The 25,458-nt window shown below is 43.6% G+C and overlaps 1 protein-coding gene and 1 long non-coding RNA gene across 11 annotated transcripts in view; one reads left to right on the top strand and one right to left on the bottom strand.

Annotated features, from left to right (window-relative positions):
* Nucleotides 1-3,786: 3,786 nt before the first annotated feature.
* The window catches only part of LOC109447285 (uncharacterized), a 37,203-nt gene continuing 15,531 nt past the window's right edge, over nt 3,787-25,458 (bottom strand). Inside the window, exons 2-5 of one of the 3 annotated variants that reach the window (XR_012493751.2) lie at nt 23,761-23,982; nt 13,875-14,020; nt 12,982-13,273; nt 3,787-10,131 (exon numbers count right to left, since the gene is read on the bottom strand). This is a non-coding gene — a long non-coding RNA (uncharacterized LOC109447285). Of the gene's footprint in view, nt 10,132-12,981; nt 13,274-13,874; nt 14,021-23,760; nt 24,074-25,458 lie in introns of those variants that run through there. The other 2 variants (XR_012493753.2, XR_012493752.2) reach the window with 2 other exon arrangements.
* The window catches only part of LOC148759270 (uncharacterized), a 42,681-nt gene continuing 37,177 nt past the window's right edge, over nt 19,955-25,458 (top strand). For all 8 annotated transcript variants that reach the window (XM_088789539.1, XM_088789538.1, XM_088789536.1 and 5 more), the window contains exon 1: nt 19,955-23,495. In XM_088789539.1, coding sequence (XP_088645665.1) covers nt 23,074-23,495 — 422 coding nt within the window. In that variant the 5' untranslated portion in view covers nt 19,955-23,073. The remainder of the gene's footprint in view (nt 23,496-25,458) is intronic.

Genomic DNA, 25,458 nt, shown 5'->3' with positions numbered 1-25,458 from the left:
CCCAGAAAATGAATAAAAAATGTATCTAAATCAATAGTCCTTAAAGTGTGACCCCCAGGCCAGCAGCAGTAGAATGACCTGACAACATGTTAGAAATGCCACTTATTAGGCCCCAACCCAATATACTAAATCAGAAACTCTGATGGTGGAACACAGCAATCTGCATTTTAACAAGGCCTCCAGGAGATTCTGATTCACACTGAAGTTCGAAAACCAACCACCGGCCTAAACCAGTTATGATAATCCCACTCTCCTTTGCCAATGATTATATTAAGGATAAGAATTGAGACTTCATTTAGGCCAATGAGATACAAGTGAAGTCGGCTGTGTGATTCTAAGAAAGGTCATTCTCTCTGATGAAAAGAAGACAGACACTGTGGCATTTGGCCATAGTTGGATGAGGATGTGATTTCGGGAACTGCAGCAGCCATCTTGTAGCTATGAGTGGGCACATCTGAGGACTGCAGAGCCAAAAGATCATGTCTTTGTGCCAGTGAATTATCCAACCTTGGCACCATTCTACCTGTAGGATCTCTTGGTATGTGAGGAAATAAGTCCCACTTTTTGTCATGTATGTTATTTCTTGCATCTGAAAGCATTCCCCAAAGTACATGCCTTCTGTCTCCATTATGATACAAAGGAAGCAAACCTGAACAGACAAATGTTCAAAACTAGTGAAACAAAAAAACCAAAACATAGATCTTCTTATCCCTTTCACCTGAACATGTGAGAAATATATTTCCTGATCTTCAAGAAAGTGTATTTTTGAGCCTCATTGCTTTTACATATGCGTTAATATAATACATATTTACCTTTCTCACAGTTATTTGTGAAGCATCTTTAGTAATAGAGCTATCCACGAACATAAAAATCCCTCCAGGAGTCAGCACACTTTCCATCCAGGTTAGGGCTCCATGTGACTATAGGATACACAGGGGAAAAGTGCAAAGGTGTGGTAGTTCTTGATCTCAAACTTGGAAAGATAAAGTTGCAACAGTGCCCTTTTGTTTCCCTGAAAAATCCATCATGAGTTGACCATTTATGAATCTACTCAACTCTTCATGTTGCTATCCCTATTATGGATTAAGAGATCACAGAGTAGAGGCAAACCTCATCTCTAGGATAATTTTTATCAGAAATAAAAATTCCGAGACAGGAATGGTTGGAGAGCTGCACAGAGAGCAGGCAAAAGATATTAAGACTGTGTCTTAATATCCTGGCCATGTGCACGGGACTGTGAACAAAGTCACAAGAAAGAGGGCAGAGAGGGGGATGACCAACCAAATAAATGTATCCTTTTCTGTGCACCATCTCAGCTTAACTTTAGACAAACTTTTTACAATTAAGCCCCCCAAATGACTAACTGCAAAAGCAGATGGGTTTGTCATCATGCCCCGTACGTCAGTAAACTGGGCTTTATAGGACTGACAGAAGGCATTCTTCCAAAATCAACTGTCCTCCACTGAGAATTCCCTGTCAGCTGTCAAAGAAGCCTGGCTCCATAGAATTCAGCCCTCAGAGAGTGCAAAAGGGGAGAAGATCTCTCAGAGACAAAAACCAGACTTTGCGGGATTTGGGGGCTTAAGACCAATACCTTTCAGTGCACTCAGAGCGTTTAGGAAAGCCAGCAGCATCTGGATCCCAGATGTCCAAACAGGTCTCCCTCTGAGAAGAGGCTGTCCTAGTTTGCTGCAGAGCTCAGAGAAGATCACGAGAGAAGGTACCCAGGCACCCAGCCAGGAAGGTGGAAGGGCCAGCTCCTGGGGACAGTCAAGAGGCCAGGCTTATTTATCCAGGGTGGAGGCATGAGTTCAAGGTTTCTGTGTTTCTATTTCCTCTTGTTGGAAGGTGAGACTATTCCTGTATCATGATGGAGTGAATATAAAATAGTACAAGTGATGGGAAGAGGCATTAGATCATGTGGCTTTATATGATCCCTGTGGAATAGACATTGTTATGTACTCAGCAAAACCTATCTCCCAGACTCCTTTGCAGCTAGGTGGGGCCATGTAACTGAATTCTGGACAACAGAATGTAGGCAGAAGTGACGTGAATCATGCCCATGCCTAACCCAAAAAACCCACTTCAGCCATTACGCACAACCTCTCTTCCTCATCTACTGGTCAAACGCATAGGATCCAGCAGACAACTCAGAAGGCATAGGACATGGTGGACCCACAAGATGGAAGGAGCTCAGATCCCCGAATAACTAAAGTCATCTGCCTAGCAGGGATAGCCACATCAGATTTTGCTTGAGTGCTAAATATGACTTTTGTTGAGCTAATCACTCTAGTAAATGCAGCATTACTTCCCTTCGTAATACAGGTTCTGACTATCTCCTAGAAGTGACTGAGAGGGCAACTGGAACCCGGGCTGGGGCAGGGGATGCAGGAATAGCTAATACATTTAGAGAGATAAGTCACAATGTTCAGAGAGCACATGCATCCCCCCTTTCACTTAATGATCCTCCCATATCGATGCTGTTATGTTCTGGATGAAACTTTCAGGAGGCTGCCTGGTCACCCCTCACCTCCAGCTGGCTGTCAGCATCTATACAGATATCCAAGGAGGCATATTAAACAGACCTTAGGGATCACAGCATCTGATTCCCCTTCAACCCCATACCCAAAGATCTAGCTACTTGATATCAAATTCTATCATTATAGAGTCATTCTTTGGAGTAAATTAAGCCTCTCTTTTCAAATGAAATTGTCTCTTGACAGGTTAAGGGAGTTCAGCCCTAGTCCTGTATATCAACCAGAGTGGGACTCCATTGAGCAAGGTCAATTTATATTTAGCATGTATCAGAACTTCATTCCTTTTGATTGTTGCATAATATTCCAGTGGTAAACATACACCACATTTTGTTTATCCATTCATCTGCTGACAAACATTGGGCTGCTTTCACATTTTGGTTATTGTGAATATTGCTGCAATGAACATGGGTGTATAAGTATCTGTTTGAGTTCCTGCTTGTGATTCTTTTGGGTAGATACATAGAAGTGGAACTGCTGGATCATACAGTAGTTCTATGTGTAGCTTTTTGAGAAACTGCCAAACTGTTTTGCATAGTGAATCTGCAGAGTTTTAAAACCCTGATTGTGGAAAAAATGTAGAAGGATCCTGTTATGCCATGGGAATGCTGAGTGCTGAGAGAGCCAGGTGGATCTGGAGACCTCGTTATAATAGAGCACATGCTCCCTCCTGGTCAGTGACTGAGAAGTTAGCAAAGCTGAGCCTCGCAGCCCCTCCCTTGCACTGACTCCTTCCAAGGCCCTGGGAAAGCCCTTACAATGTGGTCAAGTTTTTTTTTTAAATTTGCAAAAGTAAGATAATTTAACTAAAATCAGTTAAGCCACTGCCTCTTTCTACTCCAATTCCATTCTACATATGGTCCCTTGAGCTGGGTGGTGTCAGAGAGCACAAGGACATTTTGGGGATCTGGCTCAGGGGAAGTGGAGTTGGGGATACATTTAATGTTGGTTTAGAGGGTTATATTTATGAGGAGTGTGGTTTCTCTTGAGCATGGCTAAATGACTATTAGTCGTCCCAGTACAGGAATACTTCTGGGAATACCACCCACTGTGATGACCCAAAGGAGATACGGTAGGGTCCCGCACTATCCAGCAGGAGAAATACGTTTTGATATCTTTTGAAATGTACAGAGCCAAAAACTAGTCTGTGGTAAATTCTTCCAAACATCAAGTGTGTAAAGTCACAAATAGAAAATTTGCTTTTCATTAATGCTGAACCAAAGCAGAAGCTCTCTCCTGTCAGGATTTACACTTAACTCAGCATGGACAATTATAATTGCACCACACATTTTGCTCTTTTTAATGAAACTTTCACAAAATAGAAATGATCAAAATTCCTGTAGGGTAACTCTCACGGTGCTATAAATAGGGAGGGAGGACATTTTTACCAATTCGTATATGAGAGAGACTTGAAAGAGGTTATTCCAAGTTTGACAACCATCTTAAAAAGTATCAATACTGATTGAGAAGATGAACAAAACTTTTCTAAACTATCAATCATAAAAACCACCTTTTGACCAATCATGCTAGAAGAAATAACTGAAGTCTTTTTTTCCCCCTCTCTCTATGGAAAATATTATAAAATTATTATTTTACAAAGACGTGTTCACAAAGTATACAGGCAACAAATATAGGGAGGAAGTGTCAGCGAGTGACATCAGGCATTTTAAAAACTATGTTATCTTTTGGATATGTGATGTATATGGCATCTGTCAGGCTTTTCACAGTGTGTGATTTATTGTGATTTCTTTTCTCATTCTAAATAAAAATTCACTTCATAACAAATTTTATGTTTGCAATTTTGGATTATTATTATTTTTTTAAATAATCTTCCAAGATTGTCTAAGTGACAGTCCCCAGGAAACTTATCTGCCTCTGCCTTCACGCAGCGGGTTTCGCCGCCACTGACTCACCTCCATGTAAACATATACTTTGTTCTGTGCTCCTCGGACAAGTCAGGTTCTCTGTTCTAAGAACAGTCCCTTGCACCACATCACCTTGCAACAACTCGCATTCCTTCTTGCTCCCCTTATTCCACATTTAACCACTACTTCTGTGACCGCTTCACTTCACAGGAACACTCCACCTCCGCTTTGAGTCATTTTGCTGGCTTTTCTTTAGAGGCCTCCCATGCTGAGCAAATACTGCCCCCCCCACCCCCATACCTGTATTCTAATCCCTGGAATTGTGAATGTAAATTTTCACGGCAGTGAAAGGATTTCACAGATGGGATTGAATTAAGGATCTTGAGATGGGAAATTATCCTGGATTATCTCAGTGAGCCCTAAATATTCTTACAAGAAGAAGAGAAAGATATGACTCAGAAAGAAGAGAAGGCAATATAGCCACAGAGGCAGAGATTGGGGTGATGCTGCCACAAACCAAGGAATGCCAGCAGCCACCAGAAGATGGAAAAGGCAAGGAACCGTATTTCCTCTCAAGGCTCTGGAGAGAGCCTGGGCCGGCTGACACCTTGGTTTTGGCCCCAGTGAAACTGATTTTGGACTTCCGGCCTCCAGAGCTGTGAGAGAAGAAATGTGTATTGTTTGAAGCCACCTGGTTTATGGTAATTTGTTAAGTAGCCGTAGGAAATGAATATACCTCCCAAATAACCGTCTATTTTGAAAGATCAAACTCTCCCCATTCAGATAACTTCTGGTTCCAATAATCTGGTCATAAGACTCCATTTCATGAGACCCTTCACCTACTTCCTCTTGACTCCTTTACTGTGTTATTTTCATCCACAGGGGACTTGAAGCCCCTCTGTGAAAGCTCATGAACCCTCCCCACTCATGCCCTTTGGCCAGCCAAACATATACTCTGTTCTTGCAATGGTTCCCTCCAGTGGAGCCCTAACGGGTGAGAAGGCAAAGCCTCTCTCTCATTTGTACACTCCTCTGGTCCTACTCTATCCATTTCCTAAGGGTCTCTGTACTTCCCCAAACACTTACCAACAAATAAAACGAAAAACCTCTTCAAACCTTCCTTCTCTAAGAATCTTAATCTTCCTAGGAAGAATATAGGTTGTATCTGCTCCTGCCTCATATTAACCACCGTGTCTTTTCTAGAGGGAAATACTGATTTTTTATTCTGGGAGCTACTGGAAGCAAAGACTCCTAGTGTTTGAGTCAAGCGAGTCTCCAAATATTATATATACCGAATTATTATGTGCAGGGAGCTAGGCTAAGAGCTAAAGATGGCTAAGACACAGCTCCTGCCCTCAGGGAGCTTAGAGATTCAGCTGGGGTGAGAGCAGAAGCAACAGAGTACACATATTAATGTTTATAGTAAAAGTAAGAATGTGCAAAATGCCATAACAAAATGTTATGCGGGTACAAAGCAGGGAGACATCACACTATAACAGGAGTCAGGAAGGCATCCGTGAGTAGAACACAGTTGAGATGGGCCTGGAGGGGTGAATTTCCCTGATCAGAGTCTACTAGTCTAAGCCAAGGCACTAAGGCAGGAAATCCCAGCCTATAAGGAAATGAAACTAGAAAGGAAATTTGGGACCATATTTGGGAACATGTGGAGCAAGGGTCAGCAAACTTTTATAGCAAGCCTTTACATAAAGGGTCAAATAGTATCTTAAGCTGTGTGGTCTCTGTCACAACTATGCTATTGTAGCAGAGATGCAACTATAAACAATATGTAAATTAATGGGTATGGCTGTGTTCCAATAAAACTTTATTTATATAAACAGGCAGTGGGCCAGAACACCCAGCTAAGGAAACTGTAAGTCACCAGAAGTCACTGGAGGTCTGTGAGCAGGAGGATGACATTATAACATTACCCAAGCTATGTATTTGGAAAAGTAATTTGGCCATAGGATAATACTAGAATTAAAGGAAGCTGGGAGGCTGTTATAGAGCTTTGGGTAAGAGTCTGGAATTAGGGTATTGAGAGCAGAAATGAGAAGGCCCAATTTATAGGGCATGGCAACTTAGTGGATGTGGAGAGAAATAGAGAGAGCAGAGTTACAAATGGCTTCCAATTTGAAGACTGGGGCTGGGATTTACGGACCACAGGGAAAGCTTGTTAGAAATATAATGAGAGGGATTTTGGGGTTGAATATGCCAGTGGATGGTCCCTGTACTCTGAGGAGAGTGGTCAGGCAGCTGGTGTCAGGCGGCTGAGCCTCCTTTGTTTGCGCCAGAGGCCATGTGGGACACAGCTGACCTAGGGCATCAGTGTGACCCCTGAGGCTTCGAGCAGACAGCATATGACACAACTTGAATCCAGCCAAGTCTGGGCTCCGAGCAAGCAAGGACCAGGATCCCTGAGCTGCTAGACATTTCGGAGGACAGCCAACACAGAGCAAAACCAGCCCCGCCAGAGGCAGGTTGAGGCCGTGCCAACTGACCATGGAAGCTGTGTGTGTGGGCCAAATTGCTTTCTAATTACATTGCACTCCAGACAAGACAAAATTGTGTCTCTTGAAAAGCATGTATGTGGAGTCCAGCTAAGTCTAGAGGAGCTCAGTCCTGGTGGAGTCATGTTGTCGAGTTCATTGCCATCTTGGGAAGGAAGATCAGAGAGAGGAGGCAGGGGGAGCCTGTGTGTGACTCAGTGGAACATTATGGGCACGTTGTGAAGAATCGAACACATTTAAATGGAGGAGGTGATTCTGAAAGAAAATGTGCCATTTCACCACAAATATCTCATCATTCTCTCTGGGACTCAATGTAACACCCTCCTGGAAAAATCATATAAAGATTAGTTTTTTGCCCGTGTCTTATAGCAAACGTTCTTCCTGCTGCTCTGCCTGCTGAGGCAATTTAGTTGAAAAGGAGCCACCTTAGAATTTGCCACATTTATGTTTGACAAAGAGGCCGTTTACTCACCAGTTACACACATTCTTGCTGAGATGCAAACGTTAAGGTTTGGCAGGTATTGAAAATGCTATTTTGATATTTACGCATTTTCTTGGGAATCTATTTTAGAAGAGGAGCAATAAGAGAAAGATTCCTGACTTAGAAATATAAATACAATGCTACCACTTGGGGTTATTTATTTCACAGGCAATCAATCAGGAAATGTTAGGAAATATACTCAGAGTGGTTTCAAACAGGATTCTAGTCAAGTGAGTAATCTTTCCATTTTCTTTTCATATGTTATATGATTTTTGAAAAAAGATGAATTAGTAAAGGAATTAAAAGGCACTCTCAAGTTCAGATCATAAATGTGAATATAAGACTCAATTTTTTAAAAGAATGAAATGGCTTTAATTATGCTGGGATAAATGCTGATAGTGAAACCAAATACTCTTTGTGATATTAATACACACGATATTTTAAATACAACTGGTGATTCCAGGACTTCTTGACAGCTCTTGTAGTGTTTTCAAGGGTCAGCTAGCTGTGATCCAGTCTTTTCAACCTGGTCCCAGGTATTCCAGAACAAGTACACATGCTGTAATTCCAATGGTTGAGTTCCTATTGTACTTATACACCATGTGCTCTCGCTGTACTTTTTGGAAAAATGGTTAAGAAGTGATTATGAGAAAAGTTAGACATGGGTCCTTTATACTTCTTTCCAGCAGTTTCTTCAAGCAGAAGAAGAGGCTGGTGGAAGGACTTGCTGGGCTAAGGCAGGCAGAGAGCGCAGTCACTTGAAAGGAAGTTGGTTTGGTCTTCTCACAGCGCTCTTTCAAATAAGAAGTTCCTCGTCCTGGTGTGTGTTAAAGGTTAGCTTGGCCTTTGGAGGACCTGACAGTAAGGTCCAGGTGGCTGGATCAAGAGAAGATTCTGCTTTAGTATCAGTTCTCCTGGTTTGGAGACTTGGGTTGGCCATGCGCCTGCACTTAAAAGTGCATCATGAGCAAAGGTGAAGAAGCTACAGTGCTGAGTCCTTGTGCTTATCACCAGGTGAATGAGAAGTGGACCTCAGACCTAGTCAGCTCCTCCTGGCTCCGCACAGTCTAAGGTGAACTGAACACAAACCCAGCTTCATGTGTTATTGGACTTCGTGTCTGCGAGAAAGGCAGCTTTCTTCCCACCAAAAGACTTCGCACACAGGCCTGCTCTGCTGATGACAGGACAATCATCCATTGATAGACCAGGCAAGTCGTGCAGAAGGTGACGTTATCTTCCTTTTCCCTGCATATCGCTTTTGGTGTACTTCCAGATACCCTCTTCCTTTTTCAGGGACCCAAGGACCTCCTGCTCTTGATTGCCCTTCCTCATCCCCACCACCAACTGCCTAAAAAGCTTAACCTCAGGCAAGAATCTGCATGAGTCATTGAAATCTTAGCGGGACATTTTCAATGAGCATCTTCTCCTGTCATATTGGCATAGAATCCTTAGCTCAGATGGTACAATTAAAGATTTAGTTTCCTGTTTAAGGATTTCAGGCAGCAAACTAGCAGAGGAGGATATACAAGGAACAACTCTTCGTGCAGATGGCAACCCAAGATTGGCCCCACTATATTCATACCCTGGGCACACATAGTTGGCAATATTTGGAGACAGAAGGTAGAAATAGTCTAATGCTCAGAAAAGAAGGTTGGATGTGAAAAGCCAGTTCATCTGTGTTAACTTTGGTGAATTACATGATTTGGAACACAGTACATGACCTTCAGACATAGAAGGCAATGGAGATAATTCCTAAGTCATCCTCAACAGAGGTCAGGTTATCTATCACACTGTGGATCACAGACACCTCCAAATAAACTCTGCAAGATTTCCCTCTCCAGCTAGTTCTGGTTTGACCTACTTTCCCTAGCCCAAGTTGACACAGTCCTTGTGTCTGTAGCATGAGAAAGGAAGTGACCTGCTGTGATGAGAGGTTTTCCCTGGTGACATCCATCCAGCTGGCCACAGGGGGGCTCATCTGGGGCCCACACAAGCAGGATATCAGAAGGTGCCAAAATCAGCAAAGATAAGATCTTTGCACAGAATCCCTCCATCCTGAGGGGCAAGAGGGCAGGACTGAGAGACAGATCTGAGCCCAGCACTTGCTTCTAACATCTTTGACCCCTGGAACCAAACTATATTCAGGGAGTGGTCTGGTTGAACAGACGAGAAGGGAAAAAAAGAAGAGAAAATTTAAGGTCATCGCTGAAAAACTTTGGGTACTTTTGCAAATCAGATGGAAGCAGCTCTCTCAGCTGCCCTGGAAGGTCAAAGCACCCGCTAGATCAGCTCCAAGTGGTTTTGACAAAGAAGTCACTCCAGCCAGAGATTACATCCACCAGAGATCATGTCACTTGATCTACAAGTGACAGCTTTTATCTGTTTGGCCCCACACACTCCCAGACATTATCTTTATTCTCTTCTAATTGGTCTTGATGTTAAGCTTAGGGACATAATAAAATTAGAAAAAGCAACTCTGAACAGAAACAAGGAAACCAACTTGTAGTTTGGCATTTAATAAAGTACCTGCGCTAACTGGATGCAGAGCTCTGGATCTGGTCTTGCCTGGTCTCCCCACAATGGCTATGCAGCTGGGAGGCAGATATCCCATCTGATAGCCATGTGGGCTCCCCCAGAACAGGCAGTGAAGGTTGAATCTAGTGACTCCGGACAGCTGGCTCTCCACGTGGCGGCTCAAATTGTCCGCCATTTGGTTAACTTCAAGACACACGTGATCTCCCAACCTGTGGAAGAAGAAATGTTTGTTGGAGCTGGAAAAGTGTGAAAGGTTTCTACTTACTTAGAACATGGGGTTGTGCTTTCTGGTGTTTATTATTACTGAAGGCAGGATAACGACCGGCTCTGGTGGGAAGATAGCCCCACGCTGCCCAGCTGTGCTTCCTGACACTCTTCCACAAGTTCTGTTGTCAGAGGGACCTCCTCTGTCTTGTTCTGCAACCTGAATGGTCTGCTTTTCTCTTGCACAATGGTGTCCTGGACCACTTGTTGTATGTGAGACTCTCTGTGTGCGCATAAGAAAAAAATAAACAAATACCCTGTCTTCAGTTAGTGCTTTGCTGTGCAAAACAAGGACTGAGAAAGTGGAAGAGTTGAAGATTACACTTTAACTTTCACAACAGATGTTTTTGCATTTATTTTCCCCCAGGAGGACAGCAAGTGCAAATCGTTCATTTGAGCAATTTCCATCCTGTTTGGATGGGCCCTATCTAGCCTCTTGCTGGGAAATGTGCACAGCTCCTCAACCAAATTATATGGGATGGTTCCAAAGGGAGAAAACCTAGTTTGCGTACTTCAAATTAGAAGATTGCATTAAATCGTGCAGGAATCAGAGACTCAGTCCACACCAGTCACAACCAACTCAGGCCCTTAGGGAGGAAGGTGCTTGAGGCTCACCCAAAGGGGTGGAAGGAGAGCTAATGGCACTTATGAAAAATGGATAGATTGTTATAAAATGTTTTGAAATTTTAAGTTATACAGGTGTAGTAGGGATCAAAATTCCAAACCCTCCATCTCCACAGCGGCCCTGCCCAGGCCAGCTCCTGGTATCAAGAAAGGGGGAGAAATCCTAATTAGGTTTTCCTTTCCTCAGCGTTGAACTACCTTCCACAGCTGAATTGCTGGCGCTTACTTCCTCAGCAAGTTCGGTGTCCCTGGAACTCCAAGGCAAGCAGAAATCTCCGGAAATTGAAACCATGAAAGCTACAGAGTGCCCAGAGGAAACTGGACCACCCGGAACCTTTCTAAAACCGGTGATAACTGATAAAATTACGAGTCAGGAAAAGGGTCTTTGGTGAACTAGCATTTCTGAGGTCTTGGAACGTTTTCACTTGACTGAGAACATTTGGAGTCAAGTTTTTGGTTTTGCATGTGGATTGGAAAAAATATGTGGTGCAATTTTCTCCTCAGGAGAGCAGAGCAAGGGGACAGTGCCTGTCCTGAGGGCTTCAGGGAACGCTGGGAATAGCAGAGCTCGAGCCCTGCATCCTCCTCCTCTTCCAGTTGCTTCCTCATTCTCTGGGGACTCTCTTTGCATCCACTACAACTGGACAGGCATGTCGCCTGTGTTCACTACTGGGCTGGCCTTCCAGAAGCTCAATCACAAAGACTGTTGGTGACAGGGATTTTCAATTTAGCTAGTAAAGTTTCACTGTTTTTCTCAAGTGCATAAAAGGTCTTGACTTCCTTTGTTTCTAATTAAAGACATATGGGCAGAGGATGGTCTGTGCCTTCATTTTACCTCTTGTGTAAAAGAGTGTGGCCTAATGGCATCCCGATTTGCCTGTCACTGGTTTTCTGGGCAGTTTTAAACAGGTCACCTGATCTCTCTGCAACCTGAGAGGAATATGCACCTCATTGATTGGTGTTCTGTCCTATTTCACTGTTTAGTGATATTGAATGGTAATAAAAATGCTTTAGAAGCAAAGTCCTGGGTTGTCAAAATGCCCATCCATCACCATAAGCAAATTTATTCCATAACACTTCAGGTCTTTAGAACTAAATTGAATAACTGCAAAAAGCCTCTGTGAAATGAAAGAGAGAAGGATCAAGTAATAGCCTGATCCAAACAGCTCCCTGGGAGTGGAGGTTTTTTTCCACTTGGGGAGCTTTAACTCTGTGAGTGAAAAGCACCAGGAGAGCATAGAGTAGGTACACATTTCCAAACTATCAAAAGACAAACTATTAGTTTGTTATATGGACCACTGTGTGCCTTGTCCGCCCAAAATATGCATCAACACAAGTCACAGTTCTTGTGCAGCAGTTACAATTAATGCCGGGCCAATCTTTCCAAATAAACCCGTGTTTAATTAACGTAACGTGTTTTCAGATCTATTGGTTGTAAACTATAATGAATGGAGGAGAAGGAGCTAGCGTTTATTAGGTACTTACTCTATTCCAGACACTGCGCCAAGCAAGTGCTTTTCTGTTAGCTCCTCAAATCCACACAAACCTATGGGGAGGTAGGTGTCTCCATCTTATAGAAGAAATGGAGTTGCAAAGAGATTCAACAACGTGCCTAAAGTCACATTGCTTCGAGGTGACAGAACTAGAATATGAACCTGGGCAATGTGACTTCTGGCTCCAGTCTTAACCACATGCTACCCTGCCTCCAAGTTTCCTATGCTTGTCTGATGGAGGAGCCCGGACCAGGTTAGAATTCTGACTCACTGGCCATTCATTGATCTAGAATCCTGTATTCAGCCAGGAAATACTACTAATTCCTTCTCTTATCCTTTTCCATCAACCCTATCTTACAGCCCTAGAAGAGGCCATATGTTAAAGAAAGACTCTTCTCAAGGTGAGGAAAGAGGAAGGGAACAACGTGTCTGAGACCTTTCCTTCTAAGTTGCATGAAGATTTTTAAAGGGTAGAACCTTGTCATTTATATTTCAATAAAGCTGGAAAAAATAAAGTGCATTACGTAAGGTAAATTGGAAAAGAAAGTAAAAGGGTAGAGGCTTTCAATATCTCTAAATGTATTAGTCCCAAAGCGTTGATGATAGCTGCGTTACATTTTACAGTAACAATTTTTGTCAGCGTCTAAAGAAGTAGTCATCCCCCTCAGTGTGACTCACCAGAAATGTGCTCAAAGCTGCTCATGTTTAATACACTTGGAAAACAGCACCTCCACCTGCTCATAGAAGCTTGCTGAGTGGTTCCGTGGGGACCCAGGGGTGATTATGTTGGGGTATATTCCTGGGAGTAGTTTTCTTCTTTTTGCTTCTGGAAGGAGGTCAGAAGCAAAGAGGAAGTGTCTGTTCCATCCTTGAATACTTTGAATCAGTATTGAAATCTTTTATCATTCCAAACCATTGGACCCAAGTCCCCTGAAATGAAACTGTTCTAACCTTCAGCAAACAGGCTGAACTGCTGGAAGGGCAGAAGGAAAAGGTGTTGGCACAGAGAGGTCAGAAAAGTGACTCAAATTATAGTCACACACCCCGACTTAGCCAGGTTCTTTGCCAATCACCACCGATAAGGTGTTACCCTGGGTTTTGTCCATCATTCATGACCATAAACCTGGGGTACATTTAGCGATGTCAGGGTAAATATTGTGTTTTTCGTGGTGTGCCGATGGTTGTACCTACTCAGAAGACCCTGAAACCATGAGCTGGCCACCCCCTATGAGAACGATCCCAAATCCCAGTTTCCACAGAAGGAGATGAAAGCGAAGAGTTGTTTGGGGGCTGTGTGCCTGTGTGTTCTTTTGTTTTTTTAAACCGGTTCGCACCGTTCAAAGAGTCCTTGGGAGGATTTCTGCTCTGAGCTCTGGCCCTCCAGGCAGCACACAGCCCCTCCACCACATCCTGCCTCCACTTCCTCCTCCCCTTTCCCAGCTCCAGAAGCCAAGCTGGGAAGTCTCTCACGACCCTGTGGCTTGGCCGGGAGGAAGCCTGAACTGGATACAGCTGGCTGTCCTGGGGCCTGGTAAGAGTATTTATCCCTGAGTCTGTGCTTCTTTGCTCACCTATTTTTAGACTTGTGCTGCAGACCTTTCTGAAGGCTCCGATGTGAGTCTTCTTTGGGGCTGGGCCACGCCAGGGAAGAGACCGATATGCTGCGGGTCTGTTGCACACCTGAGCAGGGATCCAGGCAGCAGTTAAATGTGGTTTGCTTTAACGGCAAAAAGGAGAGAAATCAACACCCTTAACCAACTCCCTGCCTGTTTCCCAAGAACAAAGGTCTGCGTTTTCTCTTCCACGTTAGCAACAAGCCATGGAGAGTGGCTGAGGATATGTGACTGGGAATTTGGTCACATTGAAGAGGCAGAGTGAGGAATGTCACGCTCAGGTGCAGCCACTCACAGAATGCTCAGGCCATGCTTAGGAACACAGCTGCGTCTCCAGCCTGCCCTCTGCCATATACCCTGTTATGCAGGCACAGCCTTCACTACCTGCATCACTCACTGGTCTCCAGGGCTTGGCACCTGTTGCCTCTGGAGAACTGTCTTCTGTGTCCTTCAAGACCCAGGTCAAATGCTCCCATAGCCTTTGTCACCTCAGAACAATGATGCATAGCTGTCACCCTCCCCTGATTGGGCCTGTCTATTCACTATATACTGCAGGTGTGCCTGGTAGTACGTGTGGGGTGGGGTGGGGAGGACATGGCAGGGATTGTGGGAGATGACGCAGGAGGCAGGGTTTGGCGGCCAGCTTGTGAAGCACCATAGGTAACCCCACGTAGTAAGTATTCGGTAAAAGCTGAATAAATTAATGAACAAATGACTTGCGACAACAAGATGCTATAATGTAAAGTCAAGAACCAGTACATAGCCACAACTAGAAAAAAATAGAACTAGCTAATTCATGTTCCTGGTTTAATTTGTACTTATTATAAAGCTTATTGGTTTAAGTAAATCTTTATGAATTGACTCCATTTTCCAATTCAAGAGATTTACGGTACCTCAATCTGGGTTGGTTGGGCCAAATGTTACATGTGTAAATTAAAACATAATTGTAAAATATTGAATATATCTTCTCTGACTTGTCACCAATATTGGCCATATTCAGGCAGATATCATATCCAAAATAATCAGACTTGAAAATAGAAATTATTTTAAAAGAACGAGAATTCACAAGCTGGCAAGGGCCTTTCCATGAGACAAACCATTGCCAGTCACTCAAAGTATTTTGGCAATGTCCCTGCGAATGTTTATACAGATCATCAGGGCTTAGTCACGCTTACTCCTGGACGAGGCCGAGCAGGAGGGGTCTGGACTGGGTGCCGAGGAGCGAGGCTGCTGCGGGAGCAGCTCGAATGAAGAGATGCTAGAGAGGCAGTGGCAGGCAGGGCTGTGTCCTTTCTGAGACCTGTGTTCCAGTCAGGCTATTAACTGTTCTGTCACACGTTTCCACACCTGCGCACACTCGATGAAAAGAACTTGCCTTCTCCCAACCCCACCTCCAATATGAACCTTCTGTGTTGTCAGAGCCACTCTTCCTCTGGGCATCACTTTGAATTCTTCTGTCTCACTTCTTCTTGGGGTGGCCGAATCTTCCTGTCCATCTCCCCCTTTTTGGATTCAACTTTCCTAACTGCTACTTTTCTGAGCACTTTGTCAACTCCACACACCTCAGCCCACAGGACAGTCATGTTCTCAGCTCGGGACCCAGGAGTCTGCCGATGACTGGGGTGCCCTAATCATTTGACTCAGAAAGGGAATCAGACAGGTGTGAGGTGAAATTGCAGAGCCAACACTGGAAGGCAGGGTTTCAGAGCCAAGTTCAGAGGTCAGGTGAGCAGGTAAGTTCAGTGTGGGGGACCCAAAAGAGCTGAGGACAAAGTGCAGCAGGGAGACACCTGTCCAGAGTTGACCTGTGAATGGGTGGCCAGAGCAGGATTGACTTTATGATTTGAAACAGCCGCTTGGGAATGGGTGATTCTAGTGACCATGAACCCAGGAGTACTGCTAACACAAGTCAGGCACAGTGAGCCTTCAGGTGACTCTCTGGCTTGGATAAAGAGGGGCTCATGGCTATGCTGTCCCACAAAAAGGAGCTAAATTCTATGGAGTTCTGGGAAGATCATTAGAGCAGTGGTTTGAAACCTGGAATTATCCTAGGAGTTTATTCAGAATCCACATGCCAGGGCCCCACTCTGGACCTGGCCAATCAGAATCTCAGAAGAGTTTGGGATGGGGTGAGCAGGCATATCTGACTTTAGAATGTGGCCCAGGGAACTAGAATACAACAGCCTGCCACTCCCTGTCTCAAGGTGGGCACCATCTCTGTTGTGCAATATTCAGGCCACAGGCCATGCCTTTTTCTTTAACCTCTCAACACAGTTCCTTTCACATAACATACCTAAAGTAATTTTTGTTGATTGAATGAATGAATGAATATGTGAATAAATAAACAAATACTTCCAGTGACTGCAAGAATTCTTGACCATGTCAACAAATACAGGGAAAGAGCAGAGTTTCCCATAATGGATTTTAACTACAATTGTAAGCAACACTTCCAGTTACTTATTCATAACAACAGCTAAATATGACAATACTGCGGCATATTTTATCAACTTGTGTGGCTCGGCAATACATGGTATTACTGAACAAAACGAGGATTTGTATTAACATCATAGATGAGAGTGTAAAATGAAAGAAGGAACTCCACCTAACTCACAATTAATTATATAATCTGAGGCTTAATTCTGGCTTTAGAAACAATAGGAACCATAATTACATGTCTAAAGCCCAAAATGGAATCCCACAAGTGTTTGACAAGTAGAACATAAGGATGATGGAGTGGTTTACCCATAAGCTTGACCACAGGGCAACCCTGGTGAGTCATGATTTCAGGTCGTGGCAGGATTTCTCATTATCCTCTATTCTTTCACAGTGAGTATATTGAACTCTGGGCCACTTGATGGATGTGACTCTGTTTGTGAATTCAGCCTGGCCTGCTGGCTTCGTGGATCTGACCTGTATATAGAATAGCCATGCAAATTAGCATGGGCCTTGGGCCAGGAAAAATTAATCCAGGCTTAAAAGCAATCAAGTAAAAGGTGTCAAAGGGCAAATGAAAAGGGAAATAAGACTGGGAACAGTGAGGCTCTATTTTTCAGGTTTCTCTAGCTCACCATCTTGTGATTTTTTTTTTCTTTTGTCACTAGAAAACTTGCTAATGTAGAAAGAGCTGGTGGAAATATTTCCAAATATTTACGGGATGAGAAAAAAAGTTCATGTTGAAAGTTGAAGTAAAGGATAAAGAGAGGGCTTCCTTGTCATGAGATAGAAAGCCCTTGGTCTTGATCTCCGCACCCTGTCATGCGTGGACAGCATCTGCCACATGGGATTGTTTCATTCACTTGTTTTATGGTGTTTGTCTGTCTTCCTCGTCGGACTGTAAGTTCCTTGAGGCTAAGAATCGTGTCCATCTTGCCCATCTCTGATTCCCTATGTAGCACAGGCATTCAACAAATACTCATTAACTGAATGGACACTGCATGATGGTCTTGACCCAGCCTCCCTGTAGTAAGACCAGGCCAGCAGGTTGTCAGAACTCCTTGGCTCTCACGTCCTCCCCTGTTCTGGCCCAGGATGCCTTGAACAGTTGTTAGCATTTCTTTTATCCACCCTGGCAAGCTTCCTGGTGAAATACTACCCTGAGAGATGGACAGAGAATGTGGAGCAGCACAGGCAAACGTGAGAAGGAAAGGCAAGGGCCAGGTCAAAGGGTAGACTGGATCCAGAGAGCAAACGGTCAAGGGAGAGTCAGGTCTGCAGTCCCAGGCCTGGGAGCACAGGGGCCCTGCAGGTAAGGCACTATGGAGGGCAAGGAGTCAGCCAAAGGCCAAGGTTATGGATATGGAGACCTGGGCACTGAGGTCCCCTGTTTCACAGAGGACCCCATTTATATGCCTTCTGTAGGGGAAGAGCTAATAGTAATAGCAATAATAATGACTACTATTTATTGAACTTTGACTATGTTTACCATGCAGAGTATCCCTTTTTTGTGGGAGGAGTTCACTCATGCTAAGGACTGGTAATTGTCAGAGGTTAGAGGTCAGAAAAGTGAGGGTGTAATGGCCAGGATGGTAGTATCAACTGGAGAACTAGGAATGGCTCAATTCTCTGTCAACGCATCCTCCTCCCATGGGATTTGATTGTGTGTAATAACACACAGCGCAATGTGTATAATAGCGCACAAGGAATAATTGTAGACTAGCAATCAAAATGCCATTTTATAGTAATCTCCCAATTGCCCCCCAGGGAGTACTCCTGGTGAAGCTGGATTGGAGCTTATGGTTTAGACTCAGAGCCAAACAGACCTTCTAGTCTAGCACAAAAACCTCCTTCTCCCCCCATAAAAAAAATAATAATAAATAAAATCACTGCATTCACAAATTAAAAATGTCTGTAGAATGAGAAAGGGTGCAAGAAGGAAGGTTTGCCCTCTAGAGAGCACCTGACCTAACTGACCAAGCCATCAGTGTCCTGGATGACACTGATAAGAAGGGAGATGGCCTTATAGACACCATCAAATAAGGGTGGCCTCTGAGTCTCCTCATTCTATCAGCAGCTCTTCCTTGGAGGACAAGGGGTCTTATGAGCAAGGAGCAATACCAGGACACAGATGAACAGGCAGAAGCATGAAGACACGGGAGGGAAACCCTCCATCCCTTACAGCCATAATAATAATTAATAATAATAATAATAATAATAATATGTTTACATGCTATCATTTCCAGAGTGCAATTAAGTGTACTGTTTAATCTTCATAACAATTATGTTAGGTAGCTGTTATTAGCCTTGGAATAAACAGATTGCTTAAGTGACTTACCCAAGACCATAAGCCTAGGAAACAGCAGAGAACTCAATACCAAGAGGTTAAAGCCCACCAGCTTTCTGCCAACCATACCAGTAACTAAGTTAATCTAACTCGGGAACATGAGTTGGATATAAGAACGGATGCTGACACGCTGCCAAGCATCCCAGCCAAGCAAGCCTCCTCCTTCCCATCCCTGATCCATCTAAGGGTCTACAGCCAACACATTGCTTCTTCCTTGCTGACTCCCAGTGGAGGGAATTCTCTATCTGGCTATACCTTTCCAATTTACAATTTAAATAATTTAAAAATTTTGCAATAATCAATTAATTCCCAAACATAGAGATTAGTCAATAATCTAGGGTTAGTTGCTAGTCTAGGATTTATGGCAAAAGGCACCTTCTAACCATATTGGTAACTTATTGTATAAAACAACATGGTCTAGGTGCTGGAATAGATCAATGAAATAGAACTAAGGATATAGTTATTTATTACAAAAAAAGATGTCATTTCAAATTATTGAGAGAAAACATGAATTATTTAATAAATGATGAAAAATACTAGTTAGTTAAAAGAAAATTCAGTTGGATCTTTACCTTACTTCTTACCATCAACGTATAGCTGCGTCAAATATTTAAATACAAAAAACAAAGTCACAAATGTACTGGATAAAAGCATAGATAATTTTTTTTATAATCTTGGGATGAGGAAGGGTTTTTTTCACCCCCAAGATTATATTGATATAGTATGTAATTTTAAATTTCATATAGCAAAAAGTCATAAATAACATTTAAAGAGAAATAATGAACTGGGAAAGAATTATTTGCAAACTATATAATAGACCAAGTGTTATTATCTTTCCTATACACAGAGCCCAGAAAAATCAATAAAAGGAAACAAAAGGCCAACAAAAATACAAAAGGATACATATAGGCTGTTCACAAAAGAAGAGATACCAAGCATATAAAAATATACTTGACTCTTAATAATAAGTACAATTACACAAATAAAACAATAATTAAAGTGTGTGTATGTGTGTACCTATCAAACATAAATATCAAAGAGATTGAGAAAATAGTGTTGGCCGTGTGTTGGGAAATGAGTATTCTCATGCATGCTGGTAGTTGGGATATAAATTAGCATGAGTTCTGCCGGGAAGTCTGGTAATATACACCCCAACTTAACATATACACACTTACTCTTAACCCAAGAATTCCAAAAATTTATTTATTTTTATTGTGGGAAAATTGATATACTATGAAATCCATCATTTTAACCATTTTCAAATATACTGTTCAGTGACATTAAGTACATTCACATTCTTGTGCAACCATCACCACCATCCAGCTCCAGAACTTTGTTATCTTCCCCAGTTGAAGCTCTGTACCCATTAAACACTAACTCCCCAGTCCAGGGGTGTCCAAACTTTTTTCAACGTTTTTCACCAAGGGCCATATGCGGTAAAATACACAAACAGCCAGGCCACTCACTTGAGGTGAAGTACGTATTGCCTCACCTGGTTTATTTAAGTAAACTAAATATATTTTTGGAATTTGCTGCAGGCCAATTAAAAATGGATTGTGGGCCGCAGTTGCCCTGTGGGCCGCAGTTTGGACACCCCTGTCCCAGTCCCTCTCCCCTCAACCCCTGATAGCTATGTTCTAACTTCTGTCTAAAAATTTGACTAGTCAAATAATTTATTTTAAGGAGAGACTTGTACAAGAGAAACAATATATATGCACAGAAGATGTATTCATTCAAAAAATATTTCCTGAGGACCTACTATGTGCTAGGTAACAAACAAGATAGACCAGGTTACTTGTCTAATATACAAGTCATGATCTAAAGAAGGTAGACCATAAACAACACGTAAGCAATAAAGCATTAATAAATACCATGAAGAAAATAGATTCATGTGATGGTGATTTAGGGGGTACTTTAGATGGACAGTAAGAAAGGGTCTCTCAGGTACTATTTATAATAACAAACAAATTAGAAAAATCTAAACGTCTCAGCAGCATCCTGCTAAGGTGTAGAGTCCACCTGGCCGGATGTCTGCATATGACAGTTCACTGTAGACTAAGAGCCTTTCTCAGAACTAACTCCATTAATTCAATGTGCCTTCTGTAGAGTATATTCCTGGAGAGAAAGTGTTTCCAACATTTTGGGGTAGAAAATAATTTAGCAGGGGCACATGCCAATGCTGCTTTATTCTGAGACAGAATGTGTAGATGACAGTTTTAAGTGTTTGATGTCCAACCCTTTCTAAAACTGTGAAATAGCAGCAGGGTGATCAAGAGGCTGATCTAAATCTTCTGTCTGTGGTTTTACTTTTGTTCTGGCAGGCTGAGCAACACTGGAAAAAAATTACAGTGTGGGCATGGGAAATATATTCTTCCCTCTTTCTTGACTAACTGACATATTGGAGAGCAGGCGTGAGTCAGGGGTAATGGCATTGCTTATGATTGAGCTGAAATACATGCAACAATTTAAATAGGATCAAGAGCCTGGCCTAACCTTAGCCCAGGCAGGAAATTCAAGGGTAATATAACACTTTGCTGTTAAGTAATGCCATTGGAATAAAAGCATGTTTGGGATGACTTTTGGCTTCCACTTGGAATTTCTGTTTCATTTGCTTCCAGAAAGAACTTTTTCGCCCCTTTAAAGTTCTTAACTTGTATTTGAAAAGTTTTTGTAGTTGTATAAATACAATGTACACAAACTGGCCTGGAATTAAAGCTGGATATTATAGATTACACTAAAAAACAAATTCAAGACTTAGCTTTAACTCTGTGACGGTATAGCAGCAGCTTTGTGTTATGTAAAGAGCAAGTCACAGGTTAGAAACCTCGCTACAATTTACTAGCTCTGTGGCCTTGGGTGGATTATTTGACTTCTAAACCTCTAAAAGAGGAATAACGATAATACCCACTCAGAGGGGTTTTGGGAGAACAAACTGTGAGAACATGAAAAGCACAGTGCTAGCCCACAATACAGCTTTTCACTTTTTCCTTCTGTCCTGGGCTTCATAACCGAGTCTGGCATTACTGAGAGAGTAGAAAAATAATAAGATGGAAAACTAAAATTTATTTTTGTCTGAATCACTTGGACATGATCTGACCGAATCCCCTTGTTGGTTTTAAGCCATATTCCTACAGTGCTGCCTCCTAAACTGAGTGTCCGCAGGAACTGAAGCACCATCTTCAGTTTCAGACGAACTTGGACTTAACTGGAGCATCTCGGGGTAACTCGGGATGATGTGGAAGACTCAGAACCCATGGGAGAAACTGCTGACAGATCTGCGGGTGTTTAGCTGGGAGAAGACTCTAGGGGGATATGGGAGATGTCTCCAAATATTTGGAGGGTAATATCATGTGAAAGAGAAATTAGATTTATTCTGCATGGCTCCATATGTGGAGACAGATTCCAGTTTTATATATAGAAAATTTTTATAAAAATATAAGATTGTCAAGGAAAGATGCTATCATCTAAGGTAGGGAGTTCTAGATGGTTTCTATCAGAGAATAGCTATTCACTCTCTGGGAACTGTACCCGGAATTCTGTATCAGAAAAGGGCTGGAGGAGGTGCCCTATAGGATTCTCTTCCAGGTCAGGGAGGCTGCAATTCAGGGAGCTACATCAATGCAATATTTTGCGGCAGGAACTTAAGAAGAACAGCCATGGCAGCGTGTAAGGCACTCACAGGACACACAGGCTGTGCTTATGTGTGAACTTTAACCTTCTCTAACAAAGGAATGTCATGCCACATGGAAAAAAAAAAGGCCTTAGAAATGAAATGGAAATGTACATACTTTAGACTAGTGTATCGTATTTTATAGGTTCATGTAGACCCAGGGGCCAAATGAAACTGAACCAAGATCTTAGGCATTAAGTTACACTTTAATTTTACCTTTTCCCTCCTGTGATTTTGACATAAGTGATTAAAAATGAACCTGGACCTTTGACCTACCCATTTGAGTTTTTTCTTTTTCTTTTTTTTTCCTTTTCACCTGCAAACCTCTGTTGATTGTTTCATAGAGCCTTGGTCAACTGCTTTTAACAGCTAAACATTAAAGCCACTGAGAGCATAAACAGGAAGCTGGTGTTTAGGTGGGAGTTCCTAGGAATTTTATACTGCTGACCACAGAGGCCAAGAGAGAAAGGAAATAGGAAAAACAGTGTAAATACCTGGGTGACTAATAATTTTGCCCAGCTCAGCTGGCTTTTCTGAACATTTAATAGGAAGTTTCTTCCAGGGGAAACACCCTGAAAATTTTTCAGATCCCCGAGTGGCAGTGAAGGGCCGGATAGGAGTGTTTACTGAATGCAGTTGTTTGGTTTTTTTTCACGGACTCAGGACAGAAAGACTGCCTATTTCTCCGAGTGATAGGCTCCATTTGCATGCGTGGTGCAGACATTTTGCAGAGCATCAGGGTTCCCAGGCCTCCGATTTGTAAAGGATTGTCAGGCCACCCCTTTCCTCGTTCACGTGGAGAGTGCCTAAGAGGATTTAGAATCAAGTGGGCACATTTGCACGGCCTTGTTCTGAAGAGGCAGCTGGAGCCGGGCCGCCGACCTGGCGCAGACGACCGCGGATCCCGGGGGACGCATTGTCCTCCGAGGGGCCGCCACGGGGACTCCATTGTGCGCGGGGCAGGCCTTTCTCTCCTGCCCTCTGTCTCCCCCGGGCCTCCTCCCCACCCCCCACGCAGACTTTTCTCTCTCGCTGCCCGGATTCCCCCCGCTGCCGCATTTCCCATGCAGAGGCGCGGGCAGGGCTCGGCTGGCCATCTGCACGCGGAGATTGACAGCAGCCCCGGAAGGTCAGTGCCTCAACGATTTCTGTCTGAACAGCAGGCCACCCAGGCCTCCCAAGCAACACAGGGACATCTGCTCCCCTTAATTTAGAACGCTGGTTCCAATTTCATTGGAGCCCCTTGCTAGACGCTGTCCTCTGGCTCCGGGGGGAGGGGACGGGTTGGGGCAGAGCAGACGCGCCGCCCGCCCCCAGCTCCCCAGTTCAGAGGCGAGCAGCTGAGTCTGGCAGGAGGGGAGGAGAGGAGGGGGGTAAGGGGCCCGGTCACTCACGTGATCCAGGTGACGTAGTGCGGGGTGGGGCGGGTCGACGGAGTGGGCACGCAGGTCCCCGAGCGCCAGCGACGCACTGATGTATCCCGGGTTTGCAGAGGAGAGGGCTGCGATGGCTGGGGAGTGGGGACTTGGAGCCAGCTGGATTCGGAACCCCGCTCTGCACGGAAGGTTAGGCAGCCCCGCGGCCCGTCTCCTGGATTTTTGACTCTCCCAATATTGCTGGGAAGAACGAGTAGATGGGCAGGAAAGTTTATTGCAACCAGAGTGAGAAATTCCAGCTGTGCCCTCCCTCGTGCTCAGCGCTGGCACTTTTAAAGCTGGCCGTCAGTAGGCAAGGGCAAAATCCTGCCTCGACAGTTGACATCAGAACTCATCCTGCCTTTTCTGCTTCATATTTGGGCAAAAGAATTGCATTTTTGTTGAGTTTCCACTACTACATCATTAACTCCTTGAATGAAGACACTTCATCTTATTGTGTCTCCACCACAGAACACAAATGTTTGGAGACTAAATCAATGTGTGTGTGGGGAGTGGGGCGTGGGGGTGGGGGGCTCCTTGTAAGCAATGAGTATAACTGTTCTCCTTTTTAAAAAATATACCAAAACAAGACATTGTGGATAATGAACCTGTACACATGGCTAGGCATTAGTTAATTACTGTGTTGCCTCTTTTCCTCCCTCCCTCCCTCCCACCCTCCCTCCCTCCCTCCATGTCTTTCACAAATGTATTGAGTGCCCCTGTGTGTCAGATATCAGGCAATGGAACAGGGATGTAAAGAAGTGAGACTCCCAGTCCTCAAGATGTGACCACTTTGTGAGTGGTGCTATGTCTGGGTAAACAGCTAACCAGGGCTCTGGGTGATAAGTGCTATTGATAGGAATGAATTCCCCCAACCCACTGTTATCTCCTCATTCTTCGGGCTTCAGGGGAAATGTCATATCCCTGGTGCCTTGACAAGATAGGCTTGTCCCATTAAGTGACTTTGTAGCACCTGGCACTTCTCTTTTGTGATACTCATGACATGTACAGGTGGGCAGAGTTCATCATCTCTGTTCAACTCTAAGCTTCTTGAGGCAGAAACTGGCCATTTTGTTGGTGGATAGAGCCACCATAGCCAGCACAGTGTTTACCCCATCGTGCTCCCTAAATATTGGGTGAACTGATCAATAATCAGACATTTTTTAAGTTCATGAGAAGTCCTTTCATACATTTTGTTTGGGATGTGAGGCCAGACTGTGATTACGCCATTCTTTGAGTACCACATGGAGCTATATAGCCTTGGTAGAGAATTTATTATTTTGTGGTGTTCTGCCACTCAGTGATTTCACAACTGTCTTTTGCAGAATCATTGTTAGGTTGGGGCTGCTCAAAAAGAGATACCATCATGAAATAAGTTTGAGGAAGACAGGTTGGGCCCTGACACACGGGTTCCTAAACTGCAGGATTTCAGAGCTTTCAACATGCTCATGTACAGTGTCCTAACCCAAATTATTGGTTTCAAAGGACATCTATTAATAGTAACATTTTGCAGCTGCAGGATAGGGATGAAGCTAAATGGTAACTTTGCCGCCCCATTTCTCCCAACCCCTGGGAGGTGGAAGGAGCTGCTGTGGGGAGAGCTAAACAAGATTAATTTGCCAGCATGAAGATTGGCTTTTCCACTTGGTTTCTTTGTTACACCACGCGACAAATTTG

This window comes from Rhinolophus sinicus, chromosome 1 (assembly GCF_057876585.1).
Source record: "Rhinolophus sinicus isolate RSI-liver-muscle chromosome 1, RSI-T2T, whole genome shotgun sequence".
NCBI classification, from domain to species: domain Eukaryota; kingdom Metazoa; phylum Chordata; class Mammalia; order Chiroptera; family Rhinolophidae; genus Rhinolophus; species Rhinolophus sinicus.
The sequence above is the reverse complement of the archived record's forward strand: the minus strand, read 5'-3'. Positions and strand labels throughout refer to the sequence as shown.